This window comes from Haplochromis burtoni, unplaced genomic scaffold (assembly GCF_018398535.1).
Source record: "Haplochromis burtoni strain Fernald_Lab_line unplaced genomic scaffold, NCSU_Asbu1 Contig_100, whole genome shotgun sequence".
NCBI classification, from domain to species: Eukaryota; Metazoa; Chordata; class Actinopteri; order Cichliformes; family Cichlidae; genus Haplochromis; species Haplochromis burtoni.
Window position 1 is genome coordinate 1,715,074 of NW_024582461.1, and position 19,304 is coordinate 1,734,377.

Sequence of the window (19,304 nt, forward strand, 5' to 3'; positions counted from 1 at the left end):
AAATCAATTCATTTTCAAAATATAAAATTCAATTTCAATTTAGTGATGATCATTTTCAAACCATAAATTCAATTTCAAATTAGACTAATTCAAATTCAGTTTTCAAAAGCATTTATTCAAGTTACAATTCAGATTCAATCTGAGCCATTCAAATTCAAATTGAACTTATTCAAATTCAGTTTCTGATGTCACAGATTTCTGCCCATAGACACATATCCCTGTCAAAAAGTATTGAGATATATTTTTGCAGGTATGAGATTAAATTTAGCCTTGCTTATTTAGAAATCTATTTAATATCACTTACCTTATTTAATAGGTTTTATAGCTTAAGTAGTAATTATTTTTCATTGTGGCATTTTTTTTTAAATTACTACAGAAGCGATTATTAATAATGCAATCAAAATAATTTCAGTAGCATTTATACCACTTTAATATTGTTTATTATTCACTAGTCTCACTTCAAGTGTTTTTTTCCCCACTTTAGCTGTTATTTATCATGTATAGTTGGCCACAACAGTTAGTGGAGCATGCTAACCAATTAAAAAAATAACAAACAAAAAGAAAAACTAAAAAAACTAAACACAGCTTTACATAATGAACAACAGCTAAACATAATTTATTTTACTGGAAAACCAGTTAAAATTGATATACAAGTTATTTTTCATACATTTCTCAGTGTTTTTCTTAAGTATTGTTTCACATTAATGACTTCAGAGACAATTACCCAGCCCTAACGCACATCCTGTTTCACAGCATTACACTCTGAATGCTCATTCATGCTGTAAGGACCAACTGATACTTATTTAATGGACTGAATATCTATATTAAATATAGTTTCTAGCAGGCACATTCATTAGATAATGGTGGTGGACTGCAAACTACGTTTTTAGTGCCTAATCAATTAAAAAACATTATTGTGGTGAAAGAAAAAATGTAATTTAATGTAGTCTGCCTTAGCAGAGGGCAGGCGACTAAATTTAGTATAAGGGGGGGGGGGGAACAGCTGAATTATTGCATCTCCACTTTGATATTCATGACTTGATCATTAAGAATTATTGAATGGATGCAGTATCTGACCAGGTCCTGGTGTTCCCCTCGTCAGTTATTAAACACACATGATCAAGGACGAAAAGAAGGTGACAGCTGCAAAAGAGGACTACATATAGACCAACGCTGTCATTCATTTTCTCTACATTGCAGGCCTGCTGTATTGCATGGGTGTGTCCCGTTCAACATCAGTAAATTTTCTGCATTAAAACTCGGCTTATCAGGTAATAAACACCGGCCCAGTTGGTCTGTTTTGTGGGTAACATTAACAGATCTATCAGTCCGATATTACTACTGTCAAAGTAAATAAAAACGCTGGTAATGCTTTCTGGTGAAGCAGGAAGGGGAGAGGGTGGACCTGCCCACATGAATTACTCTGTGATCTAAACGTGTCCGGACACAGGTCAGATTGGATTGAACCCCACGCAATGACACTGAGAAAGATTAACAACTCGCGTACTGTGTCTATTAGATCGATAACAGTCCTGGTCACAGTATATACGAGCGTAAATCAGCTTAGCTCTGAAGTGTAGGCCTTACCTTTTCACCGTTCAGTGGCCAAGTACTTCCCTCTTCATCGGTGAGTTACCTGACTCACGCAGGTGTTTTCAGGAAGATCAGAGGGGAAGAGAGGGAGACGACATAGACGCAGCAATTCAGGGCCGGTTCAACTTTTTTTTTTCCTTTTAAAAAGTTTTTAAATCTCAGACGAATTGATCAACACAATGTTTACCGCTGCAGATAAAAACAGAGTTAACAAGAACTTTGCACAAATTCCAAGCGTAGTGAAACCTCGCCACCCCCTGTTGTAAAGTGCGCCCGTGTCCTCTTGGTCCTAGTGCTGCTCAAGTAAACCTCCACCGGGAATAAATTAGTGGTACAAGGAGACGCCCAGAAACAGCTTATTGAAATAAAGTAATTGTATTGTACAACACGATTAATGTTGGATGTATTAACTGTATTAATTACAGACACACACAATTAGATATTAGAACAATAAAACTATTGTCTTACAGGAATAAGACAGTATTTCAGAGCCCAGAGTAAAATATTTATGTTCTGTAAAAATAAAAATAAGCAAATCTTGGTTATTTAGTTGCTGGTGAATTTATTAAGGGTGCATTTATTGAACTCATAATTTTGCTTATAAATATTTATTGTTTAAATTTAATTAAATTGTATGTATATGGCTGCAAATCACAACAACACTTGCCTCAAGGTGCTTTATATTGTAAGATAATACAGCAAGCACCTGGTAACAGTGGGAAGGACAAACTCCCTTTTAAGAGGAAGAAACTTTGTCAGAACCAGGCTCAGCGAGGGGCAGCCATCTGCCGAGACCGTTGTGTATGAGGAGGAACACAAGACAGAAATGAATAATAACTAATGGTTGCAGAGGGGCCTGGAAGCTTAAAATAAGGTAGGGCCTGATTATTCAAGTAAGTAACTACATGCTTTGTCAAAGTATCTTTGGTATCTAAAAGAGAAAATGAGCTCCCGTGATAAGATCCTAAGAGAGCATCTTTATAGAAAAAGGCCGTTTATCACATGACCTTCAGGGGATTCAATTATTTATTTAAATCCTTATGAAAATCCTAATAATCCTAATGAAAGCTCTAGAAGAGCTGTTGGTGCGTTCGTTTTTGTCAGCTATAGTTTAGAAAGTGTCTTTTTTTCATATCTTGGGTCAGTGATAGAGGAGATCCCTAACACTACCAGTGATTTTAGTTTGAGATAATTACTGGGATTAATGGAAATATTTAAATGTGAAGCCTCATACACTTTTGTAGTGGCAGGTGCCAAGGTGCCTTGTGTGCCAAGGTCCTTGGGACCTGCTCTGCTTAGATGCCAAGAGGTCAGAGTGCACTACAGCCTGTAGTACAGCAATGGCTAATGGGCTATAATGCTATCTTAATTTGTACTAGTCAGCTTTAACCCTTTCCATGCTAGTAGTGTCTATACTTGGGCCATGTTGTGTTTGTTAAATGCAAACTGCTACCATTTACAGGAGTGATCGTGGCTTAAAGAGTTGGCAGTTCGTCCTGTAACCGGAAGGTTGCCGGTTCGAGCCCTGTCTCAGACAGTCTCGGTCGTTGTGTCCTTGGGCAAGACACTTCACCTACCGCCTACTGGTGTTGGCCAGAGGGGCCGATGGCGTGATATGGCAGCCTCGCTTCTGTCAGTCTGCCCAGGGCAGCTGTGGCTACAACTGTACCTTGCCTCCACCAGTGTGTGAATGTGAGAGTGAATGAATAGTAGAATTGTGAAGCGCTTTGAGGGTCTTGAAAAGCGCTATATAAATGCAATCCATTATTATTATTATTATTATTTCTTGCCAGATGTGGCACAACCTTCTGGTGCTAAAGTGACACAAATTCATCTTGCTCTCATACGGTGATCTTTGAGCAGAGAATAAGGTAAGTCAGATCACTGCAATTAATAAAAAATAAATGAGAATAATGTCCATATAGTTTTTTATGATGCGAGCTCTTATAATAACCAACTCAACAGGCTAATGTGACTGAGCTTCTTTTTAAGATAACACAGAAGTGTCGTATGCAAACAGAAAGATATATTTTCAAAACCCTTGGAAGAAAAAACAATTTACATCTGGACCAACTTTACATTCTGAGTTTGTTAACACAAATTTAATGCATTTCTCCTCAAAAATAACAATAACAGTCTTACATTTTATGCAACAATTTACAATAAATCCACTTTCATGTTGACATGTATGAAAAGCTTGTACTGCTTTGCAAAGAGATGTATATGTCATGTGTTAAAAGCAAATACATTGCATGTCCCTGTCTTCTTTCTCTGTACAGGTTTGAACTGGTCTGATCTTCCCGCTTAAACAGTTTCGCTTTGGTGAGTCAACGAGACGCCCAGATAGAGACGGACAAACCTGTTCTCTGCTATTTGAAGTAACCTCAAGGTTTCAGCCACACTCGGTGTGGCTCTGTGCAAGTCCCAGCGGTGGCATTTAATGAGTGTTCTCATGCTCAGGAACAGCTGTGCATTATAAAACACGACCAAAACTGTACAGAATACACTGTTCCATTAACTTCATAGTATAATGGCACAAAGTTTTGCCTTCCTCACAGTTCACACAATACACATATGTGGAGTCTTTATACATTACCACATTCTTAATCCAACATTCCACAGATTTATCTACATATCACACTGCATGACTGCATCATCTTTTACATTAAAAAAAACCTAATTATGGGTATACCAGCTGTCAGAAGAAGACACACACTTCACATGTCATTGTTTTTAGTAGCATCATCTTACACATTTAGAGCTGATGGCACTTGAGGGCCCTGTTCTTCAATCTGAAGGAATTTAGGCTAAAATACTTTTTTCAGGTTACAAGAAGCTGGTTTAGTCTCGTCAATCTAATCTGATTCTCTCAGCCTCCTTTAGGATTGGTTTGTTAATCCCAAATAAAAGTTCAAGGGAAAAGTTATGGAGAGGCATAATACTGGCTGAATGCTGAGCATGTGATTGCACTAACAGAGAGAGAGGAGCTGAGACAATAGGCTTTTAACAAAAACTGGAAACATTCTGACCTGTCATTTCCCAGTGATCCCAATTAAATACGATGCGTGGCACAGCTTCATTGTCAGTTCATTGTTTTCTTTTTCTTTTTCTACAGCCTGCCACTTTATGTCATGATCTCTGGCAGATGATAGTAACAGTGGTAATGACCAAAGTGGCATTGCATGACAAGTTAAGCATCGTGCTTTTTTTTTTTTTTTTTAATGGCACAAGTATTGTAAAGGCTTCTGCAAAGGACAGGCCTGGGCCTCCTCTCTCCTCCAGATGCATTTAAGGAAGTAAGACTTTGTTGAAGTTGGCTTCTGCTCAATTTCTGAGTCAATGACAGGGCGATTCAGGAGAAGGTGACGAGGTAGATCAAAATAGAGAGATGAGAAAAACCTTTGGGTTTTGTATTTTACTGCCATTCTTCAGGAGTTTAACAGTTTCACAGAGACAAAACACAAAATATTAAACATGAATGAAGGGATGGACATGGTCAGCAGCAATACTCAGGAAGGCTGTGGGGTTTAGATGATGCTCAGCTGGTACTGAGGCTGAAAGTGTGGCAAGAAAATATGCACCTGCACCATTACGCCACCGTCACTGATATTACTGATACAAGGCAGGATGGATCCATGCTTTCATATTTTTTATAATAAATTCTGACCCTACCATCTGAATGTCAGAGCAGAATTGAGAATCATCTCATTAGCTTCTTCTCTTAAGTTATTGTCCAAAAACTATTATTATTACACACAATATCAAACAAAATCTATCTATCTGGGTTCTCACGTGAAAATAATCGCTCTCTTCTTCATTTAAGTCCCGTATGGTCTAGCAGTTGTAGGATTTCTGTTTTTTCACAAAGCTGACACAGGTTCAAGTCCCAGTATGGAATCAGTCTTCAGCATGGCTGCTGTCCTGCATGCCTTGGTTGTAAATTGGGTTTGCAACCAATTTTTGATTCTACTTGGACATGAGCAAGGCTTCTCGTCTTAGAAAACTGCCACAAATTTGATATTTTCTCTTTTTTGGCCCATTTTCTGTAAACTGTGGAGATAGGGATGACTGGGAAAATCCCAGCAGATAAGCAGTTTCTGAAATATTTAAACCAGCCCGGCACCAACAATCACGCCACATTCAGAGTCAATGAAATCACCTTTCTTCCCCATTCTGATGCTTTGGCAGGTCCTCTTGACCATGTCTATCGTCTATGTAAATGAACTGAGCCACTGGGATTGTCATTGGCCGATTAAATATTTGTGTTACTAAGCAGCTGAACCTAACAACGTGTACCTAACAAAATAGCTGTCTTCAACCATCTCAAAGCTCTTGTAGTACACCTGTGAATGCCTCTAAAACTGAATACTAATTTACAGTCCTTTGACGTATGATTGGTAATTTAAATGTACTTTGTAAGTTGCAAAAAACCCCCCAAAAAACCCATCACCTTAATCGCACTCCAGATGTCTCTGTTCTGTACAGCTTTCTGTGATTTTAGAAACATCCAGTCAACAAATCCAGTGTTCATGTCTGGTTAACTGGGTTAGCCATGTATGAAGAACAGGGCCCTCATCTATTCTGAATAACAGCTGATATGTGCTGTAGCTTTACACTGAAAGTAAGTTATAACAACTTTTCTTTTGTCATTAACAGAGTTTTTCACTTGCAGCTTAAAAAAACAAACATGTTAAAAAGTAGCAGTAATAAATAGTAACAGTGCTGTGAAGATCATATGGACCAGTGTAATATAAGGCATTAAAAGAGCACTAATTTCAATTATATAACTGTGTGAAGCCTGTTTTAAGCCTTCTCATCTATCATACAAATATGATTTTTCCAATAATATATAAAAGTCTTGGAATACGTAGTTTAAAAATAAATTAAAATAAAAAATGAACCTAGCTATTAAGTTATCTTCCTTTCAAGTCCATCAGGTCACAATGATAAAGTTTATTTGTCTTCAGTAAATGCTTCTCTAAAGATGTCAGATTACTAAATCGAGTGGCATACCCCTTTAAGACATTCTCTTCCTATAATTCTAGTGTGGCTCAGTGTGAGTGTCTCTCAGCTGTAAACAACTGCAACACAACAAAAATGTAAACAATGGTTAAGATCTCGATGGCTGAAGCTGGTTCAGACGTTGGTGATTTCGACACTCTTGTAGGTGTGCATCGGGCTGCCTTTGGCTCGGGGAACCGCCTGAACTCTGGCCTCTCTGGGCAGAGAGCTGCAGCTGCCGTGGAAGCCCAGACTTCGCTCCACAGAGTGGCTGTTTGCTCGTAACCTCAGCGGACTCTGGAAAAAAAATCAAAAAGGCTGAAAACAGAAAATGGAGTTTCTTTAAAGATGAGACATTTGCCTGTTTATAAAACATTATCAGCTAAAAAGTAATTAGTGTTTATAATGGTCTTATATCAGAATCCTCAGTTTGAATCTGACCACAAGACTTTAGTAGCCAACTACTGATTCTTCTTTTCTTATTCTAGTGTACTCACATACTTAGTATATATCTAAACATGTGACATATCAAAAAGGATCTGCACAGCACTGCACATTTCAGTCTTTATAAAGTTTGTCTAATACCTTTCCGGATCTTCTTATAGACATCCTCTCATCAGCAAAACGGTTAACAGCGACAGGAGAGGAACAACCAATCACCTCAGTCTCCTGCTCGGTATTACTATAAACATAAGGTGTTACAAGACGTTGTTGTTTGGAGATTGCATCCAAGAATATATACATACAAATGTATTTACAGGATAGAATATGAAGGTATGCAAGTAGGACTTTTAATCTACCTGAGAGGGACAGCGAGTGACTTCATCTCTTCATACAGGTGCCGATGAAGCATGTGCTTGTTGCTGGGGATGCCCAGGGCTTTGGCCATGGCATCTGTGTCGAAAGACTGATCCAAAGCCATCACTGCACCATGAATCCCTTTACCCTGAAGATTGTCTTCAAACTCCTGAGCAACGCAAGAGAGAAGCGTTGGATTAAGATGATGCAGTTTGCTCAGTGTGCTCATCAGTGAGTGTTAGCTGAAAAATAACTAACCTTGCAGAAATCGCTCCCTGGTCTTAACGTTTAATTTGGTAGTAATTACAAGTACACAACAAAAAAGCTTTTAAAAACAGTTTTGGTTTGTCTTTGTGGGTCATAATAAGTGTTCACCACATGTTGCCCAAAATAAGTATGTCGGTATATTGCAGAACTAAAAAAAAAAAACCCTCACGCTGTGTGGTCTATTCCCCATTACTGAGTGTACACTACTGTTATTCTTCTGTATTCTTTCAGTGGTTTGAGGCTTCAAAGAAACAAAGCTATCATTATTTTTGAGGGATTCTTAAAAACCCATAGTTTGCGGTATCTGGTTCCAGTCTGGCAAAGAAATCTCCAGCGCAGAGGGGAATGCCATCACTGACCGCCCCACCCACCTTGAGGTCAATGTCTCTGATCCACTTCATCACTCTGTGACATGTCCAAACAATGGGATCCCGGTTTTGGTGCTCGCATTTTGTCCGCCGTGCCTGCAGGGCCTTTAAAAACACCACACAAAGATAGCAGTGCAAGCACTAATGTGGCAGAGGCCAATGAGATAATGGAGCATTACAAGCTACTGTGTGACTCCAGCTACCGCAGATAAGCATGTAGTTTTGTCACTGTAGCTGAGTGAAAGTCATGCAGTGATCGAAGAAAGATTGCTGAATAACTCCAGTCATGAATCTGTTATCATATAGTCTGACCTCTTTATCAAAGCTGAGCATCTGCAGCAGCTGGATTCCCAGAAGTAGACTGGTCTGATGGAACTGGTCACTGATGTTGAGAAATCTCTCCAGGTCTCTGCGGTTCAAAGAGTTAAGCACTCGTCCGTCCACCAAGTGAGACTGAAAGGTCTGGGAGTACTGAGGCAGTCCAACATCACTCAGCCATGATGTTGCAACCCAGTGATGGTCCATCTCAGATGCTTTTGATAATCTGTGATCAGCAATATCAAACAATAACATTTGTTTAAATACATCATATTTCATGCACTCCTTATGTTGTTTTACTCAAATGCATTATATCTATATATACATATACACACTACCAGTCACACTAAATAGTATCTATTCTCATGACTATTTACATTGTGGATTCTCATTGAAGGCATAAAAAGTGTGAAATAACTCAAAACATGTTTAACATTTCAGATTCTTCAAACTATCCACCCTTTGCTTTGATTAAAGCTGTGCACATTCTTGGCATTTTTTCAATGAGCTTCATGAGGTTTGTCACCTGAAATGGTTTTACAACAGTCTTGAAGGAGTTCCCAGAGATGCTGAGCACTTTTGCCATCACTCTGCGATCCATCTCATCCCAAACCACCTCGACTGCGTTTAGGTTTGTGGAGGCCAGGCCATCTGGCGCAGCACTCCATCACTCTCCTTCTTGGTCAAATAGCCCTCACACAACCTGGAGGTGTGTTTGGGGTCATTGTCCTGTAATGACTCCAATCGGTCAGTAATGATGGACTGTCGTTTCTCTTTACTTAGCTGATTGGTTCTTGACATAATATGAATTGTAACAGTTGTCAAATAGGGCTGTCATCTGTGTACGAACCTGACTTCTGCACAACATAACTGATGGCCCCAACCCCATTAAGAAGGCAAGAAAGTCCACGAATGAACCCTGACAGGGCACACCTGTGAAGTGAAAACCATTTCAGGTGACTACATCATGGAGCCCATTGAGAGAAGGCCAAGGGTTTGGAGTGCTGTCAGCAAAGCAAAGGATGGCTACTTTGAGGAATCTAAAATATAAAACATATTTATAGTTATTCATTATTTTTTCTTTGCTACATAATTCCATTAATCCTGCTTCATATATTTGATGTCTTGAGCATGTATCTACAATGTAGAAAGTAGTAAAAATAAAGAAAAACCATTAAGGTGGAAAATTTGCTACTTATATTCCTGCCTTTATTTGGGAGCATTTATCAGACTAAGCAAGTAAAACAAGTACAGAAAAGCGTCCTAAAATACACATTTAGATGTTTATTTTACTTCTCTGTGTCTGAAGTGCATATATACATATTACTGAATATCCTTTGATATAATACCCATGCATATTAAACTTAAAATTTCAGAAAACCCATCTAAATAAAAGTGACTTGGAAAGTTTCGTGTTGATATCCGTTATTTAAAATATATAAAATATATATATTTTTACAATACATAGCTTTAAAGGCTTCTTATCACACAAGCTTTCTCTTGGCAGACACAGCAAGGAGCTGCTGGGTTCAAAATGAAAGGCCAGCTGAGACCTCTCTTTGTGGAGCTCGCATGATCTCCCTGCACCTGCGTGTGTTAACTCTTTATACTACAGCTTCCTCCCAAAGACATGCATGTTAGATTAAGTGGAATTCTAGATTGGCCATAGGTGTGAATGTCTCTCTGTGTTAGCAGTCCACCAGATTAGCAACCTGCTCAGGGTGTACCTCGCCTCATGCTCAGTGACAGCTGGGACACGCTCCAGCCTGAATTGGATAAGTGGTAGAAAATGGATGGAGTCGTCTCTCATACTCTGAGCCAGAAATGTCTGCTTCAGTGGCACACATTTAACTCAAAACGATCCATTTTTATCCCTGTCTGTATATTTTTAAAGAAAAGTATGCACAGAGAAGATTTTGAGGTCATGTTTTTTTTAACCCCCCAAAACATGACATTAGTTATTCTGCAGTTTTATTTGGCTGTTACTCACCCTTGGTCCCCTTCAGCTCTCCTGTAATCCTCAATAGCCAATCTTATTTTCCTGCGATGAATTGGATTACTGATACCCAGGCCCAGCTCTAAATCATCATCCGTCAGGCCTAGAAGCACCTAAAGAGCAGAAATATAGCTCTCTATCAAACAAACACAACACCTCAACATGTCCATCTGCTAACATCAAACAACATCACACACAGGTAAACAAACAGCAAAAAGCAACATGTACCAAATCATACCTTCCCACTTTTGACGTTTTCAGAGCAGGCTCGGATGTACATGGGCATTCCCATGACAACCTCCAGCCAGGCCTGGACTGCACCTGCCCTCCACAGTGACATGCATGTGTTTCGAGTCAGCTCCGCCTGCTGGAGGCGGTCCAGCTGCTCCTCTCCATCAGACAGGCTTTGCTGTGTGAGGCTATCAGAGTCTGGATTGGTCAGGAGAAGTTACGGTGTGGCATACAGGAGAATTTCAGGGTCAGTTGGATATGAAAATCAAATCAGATTACACATCTGGAGACAATCAGAAGGGAGCAGAACAAAAAGTATTGTGTCTACCTTAAAGTGGAACCATACTAAACTACATTTGGGATAGTACACTACAGTTTTTTTCTGTATATCGAGGAGAAATCTGCATACCAAGATCAATTCGTTCACGTGAGAAAAAAATTTGTTATATTACCACTAGATGGCGCCAGATTATCTTACTGGAGACGGCAAGTATCTTTGAATGAACTGTGCTTTGTTTTTGTTTTTTTGGTTTCTTTTTTAAGTAGATAGGACTGCACATTTAAATGCGTCTAAATAGAAAACAGTAGTTGAATTCAGGAATACAGAGGTCTTTTGGTTCTTCTGTGACAGTGTGGTGGTCAGTTCTAAAACTACTGCTTAGTAAAAGACGTTACAACACTAGTAACTGAGGCATATGAGGAGACTTAAGACCATTAGGATCATGTATTAGAGACAAAGGGATTATTCATAAAACATCATGCTTCTGCCCATCAGCCCCTCATCTAAAAAAACAAAAAAAGAAAAAAAAAAAACAGGAAACACTGATTCATACCGAACCAACGAATCCAGGATGAACTGATTCGTCTCAACATGCTGAAAAAAAAAAGGCTGCATGCAAATCCCACCATCTTTCCAAAGAGTTTTCAAAAAACAAACGACACAAACTGGTACTCTTCAATGGACATGATACGTAATATGAATAATCCCCAGAGTGTAAGAAACAGACAGCTGGTAATCACAGATGAGGAGTTACTCACTGGCAGGAGAGAGTTGCCATTAGAAATGGCAGGAGGAGAGGGAGACACACACGTTAGACTGGGACAAAAGAAACAAACAAAAAACCCAAAAAACCAACCCAACATTACTCACGAAATAGAAAACTGCCACATTGGATTTATTCAGTTAGTGGTTTTATTTTTAAAATAAGATTTCATTTCAATTATAATTCACTTTGAAAATGCTAAAACCTCCTCGACATCTGGCTGCGACAGCTGCAGCAGATAAATATTTGAAGTCACTTGTTTGTCTCATTTCTTTTAAATAAAATACTTCAATAGATTTAATCTTTTATGCAACATTTTCTAAATTACAAACATTTAACAGATTTGTTAGAGCCACATTTGCAAAAAAAAAGGAAAGGAAAAAAGGAAAATTATAAAATGAGGAGGGATTCTATACAAATATAAAAAACAAAAAAACAGCAAAATAAGGGGAGGATCATGCATTCAAAATGCAAGGAAAAGATAACCTGGTAAAAATGGGTAGGGCTACAAAGGAGTAACACAGGATTGCAGAGATTATTAATTTGGTTGGCAATGAATGGATGTCTAACCAAAGAAACACAGAGGGATCATGCACGTGTTTAATGCACATTCGTTCATCTCGTATAGGCACATGTTAGATAGCTCTCTGTAAAAAATGAGTCAGACATAAACAATGTTACGAGGCTAGTGCTAACAGTGATGGAGTGACTGAGTCTTTAAACTTTGGCACTTGCACATGGTTTTGACAGCAGGTGAGAGAGGTGCGTCTGAATACGTCTGCTCACATCTACAATTTCTACAGAAGACCGACTCTAGAAACCCTCAATGGCCAGTACGAGAGCATTATTAAAATGATTACTAGCTTACAAAATATCCACAAAAAAACTTCCCTGGTGCCCATAGTGCTGTAAATAAATCATTGTGAGCCAGCATTTATAGGAACGTGATGACAATCCTGTAACAGAATTACCTCTCAACGAGTGTTTTCAAACCAACAGGAAACCAAAAGTCTAGTAATTTATCATTTCTATCCTTTCATAGTAAGATTTGGGCCTGCAAGACTGTGAATAATATGGAAATAAATGTTGCAAAGTATGAAAAAAGCAACTGTAAAAGTAACAAAAAACAAATAGCATTTACAGTAAAACACTAGTTTCACAATAGCTCCTATTTACATATGAACAGCAGTACTTCAAGTCTCCAGTTATATAAAAAAAAGCATAAAACATTAAGACAATTATAATAATACAGCATAAATATGTCTACATGAAAGAAAGAGTAACCCATATATATATATATATATATATATATATATATGTATATGTGTGTGTGTGTGCGCGCGCGCGTGCGTGCGTAAACATATGTACATATGCATACATGTACAACTATAAATATATATCTAATTTACAAACATACAATTTTAGGGCAATATACTGTACATTTATGGTGATAGCAATGACTTTAAGGGCTTTTCTTTAAAATTCAAAATCCTTCGCCTCCAGATAAATCCACAGACAGTCTTCACTCACAGTTAAAGCCAAGAGGATATCTACAAAAAAAACTCAACACACACATGCACTCACACACTCAGCATCACCAGTCGGCATCCTCCTCTATGTAATAATCAGGGGTGGCTGTACCATCAAACAAGCCAGGATCCAGTGACTTGCGCTGCTTGCCCCGAGCGAACACCCTTGATAGGGATCCCAGTGTCATCTTTTCCTTCTTCTTCTTCCGCTTCTGGTCCTCAAGGTCCTCCATAGACTGAGCAGAGGCGATAGGAAAGCTGCGTTAATCAGCTGCCTTAAAGCCAGACTGTAGTTTCACATTTTTATAAACTTTCATGATGAGTAAGGAGAGAGAGAGAGATGCAACCAACTGGATCCAGACAAATGCCAAAGCTTTTTGTCATTTGTCATTTCAGCCTGAATTTACGCTGCATTTTAAATTTTTATCTTGCATTTGAAGGATCAACTATTTTTTCCAGCATTATGCGTAAAATTAGCCTTATGTCAAAAGTTGTTTATCGTTTACTTCTTTGGATCTGGCTGTAAAAAGTGAGTGAATTCAACCAGAGACTTAACTGCTTCTTCATTTAACTTCATGTTAAATACACTATATGAACAAGAGTACCAGGCTACCTGCATATTACACTTACAGGAGCTGCTCAACCATGAAAACCGTAGCCTCGAAGCTCCCGGTGCACAGTTTTTATGCTCCAGAGGAGGAACGCTGAGGACTTTTATGCACCCATTATTTAAGTTTACATGATCTGTCACTTTGAGGCCAAGTTACCAGTTTGCCACACCAGTCTATAATATTACTTACAGTTGATTGTTATGTATCTAGCAGGGAGGACAATTAACCAGTTGACTTGTTACAATGATGTCATGCTTTTATATTAACAAGCCTGAATGGGACTGAAAACAGAATTCAAAGATAAAGAGGTTCGGCCCAACATTTTCAGTTTTATAGGTTCAGGTTTCTACTCGTCTTAAGAATAAAATTATATTTCATATTGAGATGCATGTAGCTATTTTGATGATGTAATAGCATCATTCTTGTTTTGTCCATTTTGAACAACATTTTCTGTATATACATTTGTGTCACTGGCTACAAAGTTTGTGGTTACACAAATATTCACAACACTTTGTGACACATTGGTGTTTGTTATGTTTATTTGCTAAAATGTTTGACATTGTGTCAAATACAGAGTGAGAGCGTAAAGCAACAATTGCTATTGAACTTGAAACTTCTTCTTAAAAAGCATTCTCTCTTTTTCACGACTGCGAGCAAATTAGTTGTAATAATTATTGCATGAACACCAAAATAACTGTAAAGCTATCAGAATGGAGGGATTAATTATCAAAAATGATATTTAAAATATAAACCAGATAGAGTAACTTACAGTCTCCCTGTATAGCTAAGCTAACCAGTTGCTGACGTTTGCTTCATACTTACTCATATTGAAAGATTAGGCATGACATGATTACACAGTGCCAAGCTAGTGCAATGCCAAACTGTTGCTTATGAAAAAACAAAAGAACTCCAACACCGGCACTGAGCAGGCAAGCAGAGCCCATGAAGCTGACAGTACAGAGGAACAGACAAGAGAAGGCAGAGTGGAGCGAGGCACTAACAGAAGATTGCGGAGGTGTGATTACTTGGTCGAGGGGGCCAGGCAGCTCTTACATTGCAGAGGGAGTGGGTCCGGTGACGAGGTGAGTTGATGTCACTTGGCGTTGACGAGCGGTCTCCATCAGCCGCAGAGGCTTCAGAGATCACAGAAGGCTGACGTGAGTGGCAGGGGCTGATCCTGACCACAGCTGAGGCGTCAAACAAACACACAAACACACCGATATTGCAGATTCCCACAGTTAGTATGAGAAACCTCCTTGAAAAAACCCTGTGTTAGTAAAAGCAACACCAAGTAGCAAAGAGGCCGCGAGGCAAGGAGGAAAAGAAAACCTACCCTGTCTGTCTGTGGTGTGTCCGTGGTAGAGGGTCTGTTGGCTCTGGCGGATGGCGGCCGTGAGCGGAAGGTCGGCGTGCATCACCCACTCCTGACTGCCGTTCACCACCGGTTCTGTTGGCATAGCCACTGAGTGGCGTTTTGGTACGTCTTTAGTCAGTGTGGCCAGAGACTGCTTTGCCTAAGAAGAAAAATAAATAAATAAATAACAGAAAATTAGCATGAGAGTGAACAGGGACAAAGATGTTAACATTACAGGACTAACTATAATTACAAGGATCAGTATACACGATATAAGATTAGACAGGCTATAGTTTATTCCACTGGCTGTGACACTGGACACAGAGTCATTAAGAAGCCCACTTTTTTAAGTTGGAAATCATCAGAAATAATCTCACACGACCAACTGAGTACCAGCTGTTTTTTTTAATGAAACTCTGAAAACATCTGCCTAATATTTTGCCTCTCCGGGAAACGACATGGGACCTCGTGAGTGGCAGAGGATCCTTCAAGTATTGTGGGTTTCAGGGTGGGGCCTCCGATGATCGGGCTTGTTGTGACACATCCTTCTGCATGCTCAATCGGATTGTTATCTGTTAGCTTTTGTTGCTCTTTGTTACATTCCTCTTGCCATTCCTAGTTCTGTCGTTTTATGGGTGTGGCCGGGTGCATAACCCTGCTGGTGGAGGCCGCTGCCATCAGGGAGCACGCATTTATTCTGCAGCACTGTTTAACTGGGTGTTACCTGTCAAAGAAACATCCATGGGAATGGCGGGAGCTGAGGGGTTCCAGCAGAGCGCTGCACTGTGACATGATGATCAGTGCTACGTTGTGACTGATCCTTCAAGTATTGTGGGTTTTAAACATTAGAAAGTGCAACAGGATGGTCTATTCCTGAGATATGCTGAAGTTAGAAAATAGCCAGTGTTATAAACCGAATGTATTCATCACTTTCCATAGGACTTTATTTATATATTTTTTTACTGAGGGCCTCTGAGAGAGGACAGACTGGAGAAAGTTGAGTTTAGCGGCAGAGAAAGCAACAACATTTTAAAGAAAAGAAGGAGACAATGATATTGTGTGACTGGGCTGTTTGACAGTGATGCAGCTCTGGCACTGAAGTGCCAACAAATGTGATCTGTGATGGAGTGTGATGTGAGGATCTGTGGGTGGCTGTGACTTGCTGAGGGAGGAGAGAGATTAATGACACACAGACTGACAAGTGTACCTATGAGGGACTGACGCAGCAGCACAGAGATAAGGCATGAATTTCTTTCTCTCAAAGCATTAAGCTTTGCTCCAGACTGAGGAAGTGGCATATTGCATGCATCTGAACTGATATGAACATGTGACCTTCTTTGCATTTGTGCCACGTTTACCAGCTAAGAGTGGAGGTGACTCTGCTGCGGTTTAATAACTTTAGCAAAGTTGTGACTCCGTCCGACTCACCATTGTGAGCTCGGCCTCCAGTTCTTTAATCCTGTTCTCCTTCATATCCAGCTGAGAACGCAAGACATTGGCCTGCTCTGTGGATTCTTTGGTCTGCCTCCTCAGGTCCCACTTCTCCCTCTCCAGCACGTCCTTCTCCTTTGCCAGGGCTTTCACTGCATCCTCACTCTCCTGCAGAAATCGCACACATACAGTTATCGTGATTTCACATCAAAGTCACATTGAATGATCCGAAAAAAAAATTTGAGTGAAGCAGCACACATCGTGTGTTGCTGTATGGTTTTGAAAAGGGTGGCTGCATGACGGCAACTGGTTTTTTAGTAATTCCAGTTATTGACTGTTGCAACTAAGACAAAGTGATAAGCAAGACAGACTGTTATGTGGTTGTGTGGCTTTATAGACATTTTGAAGGCTTTATTCATGTTTTATGCTAGCGTCTATGTTTTTATGAAGCAGTTATAACTGTTACATCGTAGAGAAACAGTTAAGCCTGTCAACAGTGCTAATTAATATCCGAAGGTGTTTCCACACCTGCGATGTTTAGTCTGTTTAAACTGAACTATACTATATGCGCACAAGTCAGTAAGGGTTGGCAAAGAGGCATGAAAAGATTATAAATTCTCCATGCTCTCAAATAGTCCAGAATGCAACACCTTCCTGTATTTACACTTGCTGCTCATGCCCCAGACACATCTGGTCTATAAGCAGACTGAATGTTCTTACGTGGTTTGTAATGACACATTGTGGTTCACTTGGATTTTTCTCTGTGTGAAATGAAACCAAACCACAGGGAAAGTCACAAAGTGTCAAACCTATCTGCTGATGGGACCACAATAAAATGACTCTAGGTGTGAAAACACTGCTAATTACTAAGACATACCCAAAGTACCAAAATGGGAATACACAAACCATGACGTCACCGTGGCTACATCCATCTTTCATGTACAGTCTATAAATGGGTAGAACAGTAAAAACGCTAACTGTTAAAACAGGGGCGACCCTGGCTCAGGGGGTTGGGAAGCGTATCTGTAACCGGAAGGTCGCCGGTTCGATCCCCGGGCTCTTTGTCCTGGTCGTTGTGTCCTTGGGCAAGACACTTTACCCTACCGCCTACTGGCGATGGCCAGAGGGGCCAATGGTGCGATATGGCAGCCTCGCTTCTGTCAGTCTGCCCCAGGGCAGCTGTGGCTACAACCGTAGCTTGCCTCCACCAGTGTGTGAATGTGAGAGTGAATGAATAGTGGCATTGTAAAGCGCTTTGGGTGCCTTGAAAAGCGCTATATAAATCCAATCCATTATTAAAAATCTCTGTACAGCTGGACAAATGAAAAACCGCCCTTTTCACTAGTTTTAAATATAAAATAGATTTAAGTGAAGTGCTATCAGACTGGTTAAACTTTTTAGAGTTGAAAAACTTCTTGTTTTTATTTTGGTAGAAAACAAAATGTAAGGTAGCCATAATTCAAAATACCTCTACGTGTGGGTTGGATTATTATTATTATTTTTTAAAAATATATACTGACAATTGGGATAGGAATGCAGACACACAGAGACAGAGACAAAACCTGACAGCGTTACCTTTCGATGCTGGTCGTAGTTGCGTATGAACTCTCGCAGCTGCTCCTCTCTGCTCTCCAGTGTTGTGTACAGCTGCTGCATCTGATTCGCCAAGTCTGCTTTCTCCACCTTCAGCCGCTTACGGTCAGCTTTCATAGCTTCAAAACACAAGCAAACACATTGAGACACTGAGCAGCACATATGTGTCCATCAACAACAGAAAACTGGACAGTAGACAAACAGTAGACAAAGACAAAGCTTTGTAATTACACCACAGAGCCACTAGGTGACACTGTGTCTTCTGTTAATGAGTTACTTTTTCCCTTTACTTTCAGAAGACGGGGCCCGGAGAAAATGATGTAATCATCCCCGAGTCATTCGGTTTCAGGTGGCATGTGGAGTCTTTGTGGACTCATCCTGAAAACAGTGTGATTGGATCGGATTCCTTTCAACTTCATTCACTTTCAGCTCAACAGCAGCGATGCAACTGTGGGTCTTTTGTGCAGGTAGAAACAATACTAACGCTCTCATGAGAGCCCGGGTTCACCAGGTAGGCAAAACTGGAAAAGTGGAACCTGCACTTTCCATAACTGCACATGTCATTCAGGGTGCATTCCTCCTGTCAGCGTTCAGCGTCCTCGCATTTATCACACAGCATTTAAACCTGTTTTGCCGCAGTTACATGACGGTTTACAAGCCTGCAGTTTACCACTATGAGCTGTTGAAAGGACCACGCAAAGGTAGAACATTAAACTAAAAACAACTGCCTGAGTTTCAAGCAGGACTGGCTTTGCTTTTTGTAAAAAGATGTAAACATGGTGGTGTTGCATAATAATAAAAACAGAACACCCCTAACACATCAGTGTCCGAGCAAAGCTCTTCGCTCATGATCGATGGACGTTAATTAAAATGAGGTGAACCTGGAGTTGACTTGGCTGCTCATCAGCTCGGGATGACTAATGTTTCAACTTAGCCACATAAAGACAGAGATTACCTGCTCATTTTAATTTATGCCCCAGAAGAATCACTGGAATTTTACTATTATGGTAATTGCTCTGCTGTTACTTGTGAATGATTTTGATGAATGTGAAAAATGCTGTTGAGTTAATGATTTACACCCACTGCTTTGATCAATGAATCATTCTTATTTGCTTGAAATAGATGAATCAACATATGTTGCTCTAGTAAAGAGAAGCTAATCCCAAAAAGT

The 19,304-nt window shown here is 39.8% G+C and overlaps 3 protein-coding genes across 5 annotated transcripts in view; all 3 read right to left on the minus strand.

The window, feature by feature from the left end:
• Positions 1 to 1,888, minus strand: part of tmem51b (transmembrane protein 51b) — a 17,925-nt gene extending 16,037 nt beyond the window's left edge. Inside the window, exon 1 of the mRNA XM_005927396.3 lies at positions 1,588 to 1,888. The gene's annotated coding sequence lies outside the window, so the exon portion shown is untranslated. The remainder of the gene's footprint in view (positions 1 to 1,587) is intronic.
• A 1,779-nt stretch (positions 1,889 to 3,667) lies between these two features.
• Positions 3,668 to 10,573, minus strand: LOC121811774 (kazrin-A-like). Its single transcript, XM_042223083.1, has 6 exons — positions 10,336 to 10,573; positions 8,340 to 8,571; positions 8,031 to 8,132; positions 7,395 to 7,561; positions 7,180 to 7,276; positions 3,668 to 6,891 (listed from the first exon to the last, which is right to left on the minus strand). The coding sequence occupies exons 2-6, from the start codon at positions 8,550 to 8,552 to the stop codon at positions 6,730 to 6,732; spliced, it is 741 nt and encodes a 246-aa protein (XP_042079017.1). The 5' UTR covers positions 8,553 to 8,571; positions 10,336 to 10,573; the 3' UTR covers positions 3,668 to 6,729.
• A 2,370-nt stretch (positions 10,574 to 12,943) lies between these two features.
• Positions 12,944 to 19,304, minus strand: part of kaznb (kazrin, periplakin interacting protein b) — a 135,226-nt gene continuing 128,865 nt past the window's right edge. The window contains exons 7-11 of one of the 3 annotated variants that reach the window (XM_014335196.2): positions 18,116 to 18,252; positions 16,538 to 16,708; positions 15,089 to 15,269; positions 14,809 to 14,942; positions 12,944 to 13,380 (exon numbers count right to left, since the gene is read on the minus strand). In XM_014335196.2, coding sequence (XP_014190682.1) covers positions 13,210 to 13,380; positions 14,809 to 14,942; positions 15,089 to 15,269; positions 16,538 to 16,708; positions 18,116 to 18,252 — 794 coding nt within the window. In that variant the 3' untranslated portion in view covers positions 12,944 to 13,209. Of the gene's footprint in view, positions 13,381 to 14,780; positions 14,943 to 15,088; positions 15,270 to 16,537; positions 16,709 to 18,115; positions 18,253 to 19,304 lie in introns of all 3 variants that reach the window. The other 2 variants (XM_005927394.3, XM_005927395.3) reach the window with 2 other exon arrangements.

Excerpts from the sequence above, each read along its gene's own strand:
- LOC121811774 (XM_042223083.1), bottom strand. The coding sequence starts at position 8,552 with ATGGACCATCACTGGGTTGCAACATCATGGCTGAGTGATGTTGGACTG. Across the intron at positions 7,562-8,030 it reads TCAGAGACATTGACCTCAAG|GAGTTTGAAGACAATCTTCA; the intron begins GTGGGTGGGGCG and ends TGCGTTGCTCAG. Across the intron at positions 6,892-7,179 it reads CTATAAGAAGATCCGGAAAG|AGTCCGCTGAGGTTACGAGC; the intron begins GTATTAGACAAA and ends TTTTTTTTCCAG.